The sequence below is a fragment of the Falco naumanni genome, chromosome 2, assembly GCF_017639655.2.
Source record: "Falco naumanni isolate bFalNau1 chromosome 2, bFalNau1.pat, whole genome shotgun sequence".
Lineage (NCBI taxonomy): Eukaryota > Metazoa > Chordata > Aves > Falconiformes > Falconidae > Falco > Falco naumanni.
This window is the reverse complement of record NC_054055.1, coordinates 122,502,859-122,514,983: the sequence shown is the minus strand read 5'-3', so window position 1 is coordinate 122,514,983 and position 12,125 is coordinate 122,502,859. Positions and strand designations below refer to the sequence as shown.

Genomic DNA, 12,125 nt, shown 5'->3' with positions numbered 1-12,125 from the left:
TCAGTTATGCTGTCATCACTGTCCAGGAAGGCAGCACTGTGAACCAGGTCAAGAAACTAACCTGGATTAAAAAAAAACCACCCAAGAAACACCAAACCCAAAACAAACAAAACCCAAACAAAACACACAAACCAACCAACCAACCCACCCCCCACATATTCCACATATCTTTATTTAAAAATATTTTTAAAAGCACAAAACAAAACAAACAAACAAAAAAAACACCAACAAAAAAACAACAAAAAAAACACACCACCACAGAAAAACCCCAGGATCCATTTCTTCACAGTACAGCTCTACAAAAAAGCTATATTAGCATAACTGATGAGATGAGCACTTTATACTGGAATCACTGTCAAAGCCCTCACCTTACATGCTAGCATTGTTGTCTGAACAGATACAATCTAGCAAGCAAATACATCACCTAACACTCCAAATATACAACAAATATTCATCAGTCCTATTCACATCCTTCTGCAGTAGTAAGAACAAATTATTCCTCTTTGTGCAAAATCATAGCAAGGCAGCTTCAACTGTGATTAGAATCTAGAACTTCTTACCCTTGATTGTCTCAAGCCATGATAGGTCGTGCTTTATCCCATAGAAACACCAGTCTTGGATGGACAAAAGGTAGAGGATTTTTTCTTAAATGTAATTTTGATATATAGATATGTATCTCTATAGCAAGAAAAAACCCAGGACTGATTAACACACCTTTAAATGTGGCCTTCACAGAGGAAAACAGCCTGCTCCCAGACAGAAAAAAAGCCATGGTGGTAAAAGCGAGGGTTCTTTTTCCTTCTCCATGCAGAACAAATTTGGGCCCAACCTGGTTACCCCTGTATACTTCCCCAACATACATATAAGCTAATATGGGAAACATATTCAAAGCTTTTGAACAGACACTTGAGATGTTTTCACGTTAAAAGGCGTGTGTAGGTATGAGCACAGCTCCAAATATCTTTAAAAACCGCATACTTGGAAATATCCTAACACATATATCCCTACCTGCCCACAAGCTGTGCAGACTAATATCTGCTACCAAGAACCTTATTCAACAAATGGCAGCGCAGCTTTGAACCAAGTGAATTGATGATCTCACACAGATTTGTAAAATAATGTATTCTGTTAAGCACCAACAGAAGCATTTACGTGCCGGCACTACCCTCCCCTGGACAGAACTAACATTGCAGAGTGTTTATATTCCTTAAAGGCCATGATACTGCTGTCCCTAGGGACCGTACTAGGTGCCCTAACAAGGTGCCAGAGATCCATCCCTCCTTGTTTCAAGGGGCCAAGCGAAGAGAACTAACAGCAAGCAACTGTTCATGTCAGAGAACAGCCAGCTGCACGGTGGTGCTGATCAACCAGTCCCAGCTAAATCCTTGCCCTAGGGGAGCTGACCCACAACCTAGCCTTACTTATCGGTACGTCTTGTCACTTTTCTATTATGATAAAATAGATACAAAAAAATGAGCTTTAGAACTACCTTGTGTTTAAAAGATGATCACACTTCCCAGCTTGGGAAGACATGTCCCAAGAAAAGCAAAGGCACATATTTTTAGTAGTTAGGAATACAACTTCTGCCTCCAGCTCTGTCCAACCATACTTTTTTTCCCCACCACCAGAAAGCAAACTTAAACTTGGTGTTCAGGAAGTAAGACCACAGTGACACACTTGGCTACATGACTGCAAATTGTGACACATATATAGAAATTATTTCTAGCATTAATATAGATTTTTCTGCCAAATAGGTCATATTATTGACATCAAGAGTCCTGTAACAGGCCAAATATCAGCAGAAAAGTAGAAACTGCAGAAAACAGAGCTTAGAAGGGACCTCAGGACGTTTCCCAGCCTATTTCCCCTTACTAGAAATTGACTTAAAATCCTTCCAAACAAAAGCCTGGTTCCTCCTGTTCTAAAAAACTTCTGCCATGACAATTTCAGTTACCTCAGGAATCTATATAACACAGCCGAAATATCCTTGCCATTAAGAATCTTGGTAATTTCTAAGCTAAATCTCCTTTTTGGACACTGTAATCCAGTAATCCTACCCCTCCACTGGACTTCAAAAACTACTTTTTCTGCAGCAGACTCCCACATATTAGAAGACAGTTATCATGACTTGCCTCAGTTTTGTTTTCTCCAGATGAAACAAGCACAGCTGCTCCCTCACTTAATAGAAACTTGGTATAGTTTATTTGCATAGGAAAAAAACCCTATAATACAGCTTTTATCCCCAAGTTTGAGCCTACGCCAGGAGTTGCACCAATTCAGTTACCGTGGCTATAAGCAAACATACACACAAGAGGGTGCAATACAAACACTGTAATCAGACCAAACCTTGACAAAGTCATCAGTGATAATGCAACTCTCAGCACTAAGTGATAATAATTTAGACGTATTCAATACTGTCATTCAGAACTGCAAAACAGAACATAATTTCAAGGAAGAATTTTTTGGTGACTTGAAATGAAATCCAATGGCTCAGAAGGCCATATTGTAAACAGCTATTTTAATGAGCTGGACGGTGGCACAAACTATAGGCCAAAGCACCGGGGTATTTTCACACTGAACTTCCCACTGATTTAATAAGACTTTAGAACCTAAATAGAACCTAAGACCCACAAAACCTGTAGAAATCTGAGCCTACAAATACCTTCTTAAAGCACTCATTCTGCTGTTTAGTTAACTACAGACAGAATCCTCCAACCACTTTGTACCCTATGGAATCCCTGAACTGGAACACTTCTCAAAAAAACCCCAACACACCAACAAAACCAAACCACCACCACCACCACCACTTTTTCTTAGAGATGCAATCACACTTTGGCATGCAAGACTTTACATAGATATTTTTACCTATTCATCTCAATATGCTCACCAAATGATTATCTAATTCTTTTTATAGTTAGGAAACTGAAGCACATTTTATATCATCTCCAAATTGACACCAGCCAGTAGCACTGCTAGGAACAGCCCACCCAAACTTTTTGTTCTTAATATTGTGCCTCATCTACCAGGCCACACCACACAGTCAGAAGGCAACCTGTTTCAATTCAGTACTTAAAGAAAGCCATATAGCGTTAACACAATTACCCCCTCCACCAACAACCCTTTCTTTCTTAACACAGTGCCTTTGCTAATTGAATCAAAATGCTTTTTGGCTTGTGGGTTGGTGGCGGTGGTTTGGTTTTTGGTTTTTTTTTTTGTTTGGGCAGTTTTTTCCCCTTGCATACTAACAATATGAGTGCTACAATTCAAGACTACCATGAAAAAACATGTTAATCTTTTTGTTTTAGCGGAAAAACTGTGATGCAGTACAAAAGAAAAACTTTGCTGCCACCTAGAGATAAAATCTTTAAGAAACACAGGGCAAAGAAAAATGCATCTCCTTTTTCCTCAACTTCCAAAGCCAAAGTCTTTCATTTCTCAAAATATTAAAAAAAAAAAAAAGGTACAAATTGAAGCTTTTTGATTTTGAAAATAAAATCACAAAATGAGTTATACACATCAGACCCAGGATCTATGTATCTCATCTTTGGTAGTGACCAGCAGAAAATGTTTATTAAAAAACCACTAAGTACCCAGCAAGGAGAGTAATAAACCCAATCTCTAGCAGTCTACAACTTAGGGCTATCTGCTGTCCACAGCTGAAATCTACATCATGTCTTTGTGTTTAGCAGTCCTTGATGGATACCATGAATCAGTCTAAACTCTCTCCAAACCAATTTATATCATCACCTCAAAAACTGCTGTCCCAGTGAGTTTCATAGTTCACTGGCAAGGGAAAATACTTTTTACTTATCTTTACCCAACCTTTATGCCCTCTCAAGCATGTTATTAGAGAGAATTCCCCTATTCACCATAATGCTAGATTTCGTCTGTTGGGTTTTTTCTTCTCCACAATCTATTTTCCAATCTGAAAAAGGTTTTTTGTATGTTGTTTAATCTTTCTGCAGAAGCCATTCCATAACTGTCTTTGCCACGTTTTTCTGCATTTTGCAATACCCTTTCCTGAGCTGTTTAGACAAAACTCTGCAAAATACTGACTATGTAGGCAAGGTTTGGATTTACACTTTTATTAAAAAATAATGGGGTCTGTTTTCTTCTACTCTTTCATAGTAATTCCTAATCCACCTATTACCTGTTTGACAATTGCCAGCTGCTGAACAATGAGGACCACTTACAGTGACTCCAGGATCTGTATCGCAGTGGCAACAGATGTCATATTTACTACTGTAGGTGAACTAGTTTTCCCTACATATATTTTTTCACTTGTTAACACAGAACTGACATGTTTTTATCACCTTGTTACTCAACACTATGAATTACTGCCAGCTCTTGCTTCTGTATTACCCTTCCTTGTGTACCATATGCAAAGGTAATTATTTCAGTACTCTCTTCCCATACAGTTTATGACTATGTTGAATATCACAGGTGTCTGTGAGGCTCAGATGATATCTCCACTATATTACAAAAACTGGCTACATGCTCTGCTTCCTCCACTTGCCACTTTTGAACAATGACAATTCTTCTTTTTCCACAAAACTTTAATCTTCCAAAATTCTTTTGTTAGAGACCACTATGACTTTTTTTTTAATCATAATATAGCATGGTCACATCTATAATAGTAAGTTAAAAGGCACCTGCCTCCGTCCCTCAGACACAAGTCAACCCAAACTACAAGAAACTTCCCAAGCCTCCAAAACAGCCTTGACGGATACAAACTACATGCTCAAAATGAACCTTCCTCTGGGCTAACTCCCAAGCTATGCTCCAGGATCATTCCAGGGTTAGGTCCAGGTCACAGACCATTCAAACAATTCAACACTATTGACAATTTCACAGTTCCAGTGCCTGGGACACTGACACTGCCTAGTTCATTACTAAACAATCTGATACCACATACTTATGTAACCTTATCTGACTATTGAACAGTATCCTCAAGAAGAATGTGTCGATGTTTTCCCAGTGCAAAACTAGTAACCGTGTGAGCAAACATGCTATTTCTTATTGTAATTTCTACAGTTTGATCAGTTCAGCCATTATACTTAAGAATCTTCTGTGAAGCTTTATCTTAAAAAGTAGCATCATATCCCTCTAGCACCACTAGCAATTGCACTGGCAGATCACACATCACCAATAAGGATGCAGCAATTTTTACAATTATCTCCTTCAGAACTCTTGAAAGAAATGTCCCATTGTTCTGTGAGATCATTACTATTCTTTCTATCCCTGTTCTCAAACTATTGTCCTCATCTGAACACCATTTCCATTTTATGGCTTTTAAAAAAAAAGTCCAATTAACTTTTACTCTGTTGCTCAACTACAAAAGGGATATAACAAGGCTTGTGATGTAAAAAGCCTTTCTGATGGGTAGTGTATGTTTAACCCTTGTTTCAGATACAGTACATTTCAAACAGTCTCCTTGCCTTTACAGTCTTCACTCATTTTCAGTGATCACTTTAACTTTATTTTTTTCTAGTTACTTCTTTGAAATTAAATATGACTATGATGGATTCCAGAAGGAGACTTCCCTCTTACAAATACATTAATTTTGTATACACTGTGGTCACTTTCAAAGAATGATCTCTCACAGTGAAGTATGATCTAAGTACTGCCTGCTACTCAGGACTAAATTGACTTTCTTCTGCATGCGGAAGTTCTCTGATTATTCACCCAGAGAAGTCACACAGTTCCTTTGCACTGCATCGCTCGCTCAGCCCCTAGGGCTGCTGCCCTAATCAGAGGGCTGACAGGAAACCTCTCTTCATACTCTGGATTTTGATCCGTTCAGATTTTTCAATATTCACGAATCAAACAGGTAAGATAAATACAAATCTACACTCTCATTACCAAGGAGAGAAAGGACGTTCAGACCAACAGTTCTAAGAGCAATGTGTTTAGTTTTACAAAGTGGAAAAGACACTGACGAGCTAAACATACAGTGCATCTTTCCTCTCTAATGCATAACTTATTTTTTCGTTTATTTCAAGATTACTGATGCGTTCCATCGTTCAATTCCAACTCGGATTCCCAAACTAAAGCCTACAAGCACAACCAAAGTACCTGTCAAAATTCCTGGTGGGCATCTCAACAAACCACTCCAAGACAGCAGTTCTGGAAAGCTATGCATTGTAAGAACTGTGTCCAAAACCTGCCTTCAAAGCGGAGGGAGAAAGTAAGTAATTTTCTGTGATCTATGCCATTAAAATGGAATTGAGCAATCTGAATCTAAACAGCAATTGTTTCCATTGGGGAGAAGTCTGAAACCATCCACATGGTCAGCACCCTCAATGGTCACCAATCACAGGACAGCAAGAGACAGTCAGATTCTTAGGAGCCAAAGGTAACTGCATGTCTGCAGGGATAAAGCAGTGTTCCCATTTCTCTGGTGAAATTTCAGAATTTGGCCCTCACAGTAGAGAAGTACATGAGACACAAATAAGCTCTTACTATAAATTCAGTTTTGACATGTTACACAAATAACTATACTAATGTTGTCTTAGTAGATTTATAAAAACATATGGTCAGTCAAATGAAGAGAGCTTGAAGAAGGTGCTGTTTTGTTTTCAAAGTTGAGCTAGTCAAGAGGTGCTTCAGGGTATCTTATGTTCAACAGTAAAAACAGAATGAAGAGAAGTATGGAGAAATACATATGAAGATTAGACGTTTGTATGAAGTAGTAAGTAAAAACAGAATGAAGAGAGGTATGGAGAAATTTTATAATGCATAGAACTTAGACATGCAGAGCTCCTTGTGCCAAGCATCACTTTAAAAACATGATCTGAAGATAAACAACTCGCATCTCAATGAGTTAAGTAGCGTGATTATCCTCTATCGCATTTGTGGAGATGTTATCTTAGGAAAATAGATGCAAGAAGTGAGATGGATATTGTTTGTATTAGCTGAATGAACTTTCACAATTTTATTTGTACTACAATGTTTAGATTTCAGTTCACTTAATCAGTATTCTGGAACTGATCAAAATTTGCATGAAGCTTAACAGTAAGTTTTAACTTACACAGAAGTGCAATTTTGTTCTTGCATTCCTCCACAATTTTGCCCTTCAACTGCTCGACATTCAAATAAAACAGATAACTCTGTTCATAACTTTTTTTTAACCAAACTAACTCTTTACACAAGTACTTCTAGTTCACCCATGAAAGAATTTTTTGCTTTTCTTGACACATACCTTCTTTAAAAGATTTGCAAGTTACTCAAAGTTTCCTTTCAACCAAGGCATACCAAAAAAAAAAAACCCCAAATAAACAAAAAATATCAAAACATTAGAAGAGACTCCAGGTTTGTTGCTTTCAGTTTTCTGTGAAATAGCAATCATTGCTCTAAAAAAACCCCAAAAATTTCTCACTGTTCCACTTCAGAAAGTTTAAACTAACAAGATACCATTATTGCAAGAAATGCGCACACCACACACACCCCAGGAATCCTGTAATATCAACTAATAAGAGTTACTGCTGTAGAATATAAACATTAATTTATTTCCCTGATATTAACGTTTCCCTCATTCTTCTTCCCCTAACAGAGTGCATTCCAACAGTCTAAACGGCTCAACTGATAATGTGTGGAAAAACTCCTTTCACATAGGTCTTTCTTTAAGAACTGCCAAATCCTAATTCCTAAATAAAGCAAAAGCTGGTGGTGATCACAGTGCCATAGCCAGAATTGCAATCCTTTTGTTGAAGCAAGGAGTTTGATACATTCAGTTACCCGATTTTTTCCCCTTTTATTTCACAGCTAAAAGTTTAACTTAACCACTGAGACAGTACAACACATTAGCACTGCTGCGTGACTATTTTTACAAATCCACAACAGAAACCTATGTCTCCCACAACAGCTCCACAAGAAATTCTCCAGGAGTATTTAAAAAAAGAAGTTTAAAAAGATCAGTCTACTGAAAAATTATTTCAGCTTGTATCTTACAAGGCACACTTGTGTCAAAACGCAGAAATTAAAGAATGACTCTTCCATATCAAAAATAAAAGCCTTCAAATTTTATTCACTAAATCTGCAGGTAACTGTAAAGTTCTGAGGCTCCATGTCATGTATGCTCAGATCCAAATAAAGTTCACGTTCACAGAAGCATATCAATACATGTTCTTCAACTTGCACAATGAATGTATGTAAATGCGAAGAAACAAATTTCAAAAAGCAGTTGTCAACATGGCATGCTTATCAGATAAATCTTCAGTACAAGAACAAGTTTCATCAGAAGGGACAGCAACTCATGGATGAGCCCAAAAAAAAAAAAAGGAAGATACAAACCTCTTCATACACACAGGTCCACCAACAGATCTCGGCTCCAATCAAGCAACAAATTTCCCACTGAATGTGCTACAACAGTCCAGTTCTTGGCAACTGCAAACCACGTATTACAAATTGACGCTATTTGGCACTCTTTATTGCCAGTCTACAGCAAGACAAGAAAACCTCTAGCAAAAGAAATTAATTCCCACAATAGCATCCTTTGCTTTGGAGCTCACAAAGGACCCCACAAGTACTGCCAAACCATTGTCCATGGTACCATATCATGCTTCTCACCTGTTTGTACTGCTGACATAGAAAAGTTTCCCGTCTTTTACTCCTGTCTTGGGATGACACAATTAATTTCTACCTATGAGGTACATGGCCCACATAGGCTCTTACTTAAGGATCTAAGCAAACTGACAAATGGGGATACTCTTATGGGATTAAGGGAGACAAATTAAGCACAGAGAAAGACAAGGAGTGGTAACATAGAAGGAGGAAACTGGAAGAAATTCTGAAAAATAAAAGTTCATCCCTCTCCCTCAAACTGTTTGGGAGATGTGGCATGCTGGCTACAAGCAAGATACGGACATTTACAGTGTTGTGAGCAGTGCTCTTTCTGTTCAGGGAGAGAAGAGGAAAAAGTTGGTGCCTAAACAAACTACTTAGTATTCCTTACCCTCTCCCTTAGGGTTCTAAAGGCAATACAAAAACCAAATCAAGACTGGACAAAGGGAGGGAAGGAAGCTCTGCAGTTAAATGACTTGGGACACGTGTAACACTGACAAACAGACAATGATCCCTAACCACACTCTCCACAAGACTCTCAAAGTTAAAGGTGTGCTGAAGAAGTTATTGGGCAAGTTTCTTTAGTTTGTGTCACGTGACAAGGTAAATAGATGGATAATCCTTTCAAGGTTTTTTTTTTTCTTGGTTTTTGTTGGTTTGGGGTTTTTTTACATCTATAAACCATCTGCAGCAGGGTAAACATTCATGTCTCAAAGGGAGAGTAACTACCTTTAATCTTTAATATGGATTATAAAATAATGATTTCCAATTATGTGGCCAAAGGCAAATTAAGAATTACTTATATACCCATATACTAGGATACATATTTTGTGATTTCATACCCTTTAAGTGAGTCCAAACACCCTTCACACACTTCATCTTACAAGCAGCCCCTTCTAACTACAAGTTGTTAAGATCTAGGACACTTCTGAAGGCTGAGTTATTATGAGAGTATTCCATTGGTCAAACTCATTCTAGGACTAGACTTAAAGGACTTAGCAAAAGATCAATATTTAAAGATTACGTTTTTAATTCTGGTTTGCACTACAGGCGCGGTAGAGATGCTTTTCTAAAATAGGTCGGCAAACGAAGTTGAATAATAAGCCTTTTTTTTAACAAAACGATGTTTCACAGAAGAACTTGATCAAGTCTGTCAGAAGTGCTCACTAATAAGCAATTATTTTCTTGTATTGCTGCTTACATTGTACATTGTAAACCCTGATTTCATATTTCATGCCATCTAATTTTAAAGCATTTTACCATATCCATAAGATGCAATACAAATTAACCTTTGATTTTACGTCTGTTGTAAGAGAAAAATAGCTACACAAAATAAAAGTAACAGATGTTCTTTACTGATGGCTTATGTCAACTTAATACAACAGGCTCCACATAAAGAACCTGCTGACAAGTTTACAATGCTGGGATACTGACAGCAGGTACCTGGTTTGCACAACACTCAACTGTACATAACACATTCAAATAATGTTCTTGAAGTGAAGTGCATATCATGTTATTAGCACAGAGCTGGATTAGACACCTCCAGAGGTTACTTCCCCCTTGAATGACTGCAGTAGTTCAACAATGCAATTGCAAAAATCACAATGAGTTTTACATAACTGGAAGAGTTGTGATTCACAGTCTCATCTCTAAGTCAAATGGTTTACCCATAATGCCAAAAGTTTATCATCCAAGTCCTGCTTTGTATCCAGTTTCTAAAGGAAAGCTGCCAACATCATAAAAATCAGCTTACCACCCACCCAGATGAAACCTCTGCTTGGCAAAATATGCAGGTAGGCTCTTAACACATCTAGAACTCCTGAATGAAAAATTCCTAATGAAGAGCATTTACCATGGAAACTGGAATGGCTCATGGACCCTATATGCAACTAAATATAAAAACAGAAGGAGGAGCCTTATTAGGGCTTGTGATCCCTCTTTATTACATACTTACCATTTTTATATTGCTCCCCCTCAAACTATTCTCCAAGAACCTTTTCACACGAAATAAGCAACCATTGTCAAGACACTGGAAGATCTGGAGTCTTCCAAGAGGTGCAGATAACTCCCAATAACTCCCAAATCTTACGAATACAATATTTAAAAAAATAAATTTGAAAAAAACAAAATCAATAAAATAGGACACTACAAAGTGTTAAAGTCATTTTAATTACCTATATCTACCCAAATTTCTACACTAAATCTCAGCATTACAGATGCAACCACAGGCTGCAAAGAGCTTTAAGACACATTGACAAAGGCCAAGTATAGGAGCCAGATATTACAGTCAGGAAAAGAGACAAATCAGCCATAGTACCACACACCAAAGAGCAATGGCTGTAGAAAAGCAGTTTAACTCCTGCCCTTCTACAAAACACACGTCAAGGGTGATGTGCAACACCCCAGTGAGCACATGGGTGATGCTTCTCAAGTACCACACGTAATGGCAATTGAACACACATTATGCAATATCCTTCCATCACAGAAACTCAAGTTTGGAAGCAAACACAGCGTAGAAACTAAATGAATGCAGGGGGCATCTGAGCTTGAACTCAGGGCGGTTTTCTCACACAGACACACCGCTTTTTAGAACTCGTTTAAAATGTATTTTTGCTCAGTGGGCCCCTGTTGTTACTTAAGTACCGGTATTTTCGTCTGCGTTTCATCCTCTATCTATCCCGAGTCTGAAGGGTTAGAGATTAGATCTCACCTGTCTGAGGAGATTTTGTCTACAAACAAAACCGCCACCGGTAGCAAGCAGCGAAAAGCTGGCACAGGAAGAAAAAGCAAGTGAGAAAGGAAAAACAGAAGATGTAAATTAAAAGCGGAGGAGAAGAGAAAGGTGGAGGGATGGAAGAAGGGGGCAAGTGGGAGGAAAAAAACCCACAACACGAAAAGGAAGAAGGGCCGGGGAGGAGGGGACCAGCCCTCGGGATGGCTGTTTCGGGGCGAGCTGCAGGAGACCAGTACCTGGACTGCTGCCTGCCGCAGACACAGCCTCCCACCACGGCTCCTCCAGCGTGTCCCCCATGCCGCCGCCGCCGCCACGCGCCAGCCGTCCCTGCCCCGCCCCGCCCCCCCGACGCGCCTGCGCACTGGCGCCGCCCGGCGGCGAGGCGGGGCCGCGGGGGGCCGCGCTGTTATCGCTGTCCGGCGGGAAACCGTGCCTCGGGAGCGCATGACTGATTTTTTCCCCCATAAGCAATAAAAGTAGGCGTTTAAAATGCATGATGTTTTGATGTCGGCTTGTTTTTCAGTGAAAAAATACAGATTAAGCGGGAAAAAGGAATTAAAAATATTGCCCTCTCCTTCACAGTATTTGTTTTTAATTGCCTGGATCCGAATCTGCACTGTAAAATACTTTTCTTGATTAAGGCTCTTCGTTCCGTCTTTTCTAAGCAGCAAATACACACGCGGAAGCACTGCGCCGTACCTTGGCAGGGCCGCCCCTGCCGCGGCGGGATGGGCCCGCGCAGGCTCGGCGAGGCGCGTCTCCCCCGCCCCGAGGCTGGGCTCTGCCGCCGAGCACGGCCCGAGGCAAGCTGCGGGGCAGGCAGACAAGC

The 12,125-nt window shown here is 39.4% G+C and overlaps 1 protein-coding gene across 1 annotated transcript in view; it reads right to left on the bottom strand.

Moving 5' to 3' along the window:
- Positions 1–11,743, bottom strand: part of CMSS1 (cms1 ribosomal small subunit homolog) — a 237,252-nt gene extending 225,509 nt beyond the window's left edge. The window contains exon 1 of the mRNA XM_040583208.1: positions 11,533–11,743. Within this exon, the coding sequence (XP_040439142.1) occupies positions 11,533–11,593 (61 nt within the window). The 5' untranslated portion in view covers positions 11,594–11,743. The remainder of the gene's footprint in view (positions 1–11,532) is intronic.
- Positions 11,744–12,125: the final 382 nt, after the last annotated feature.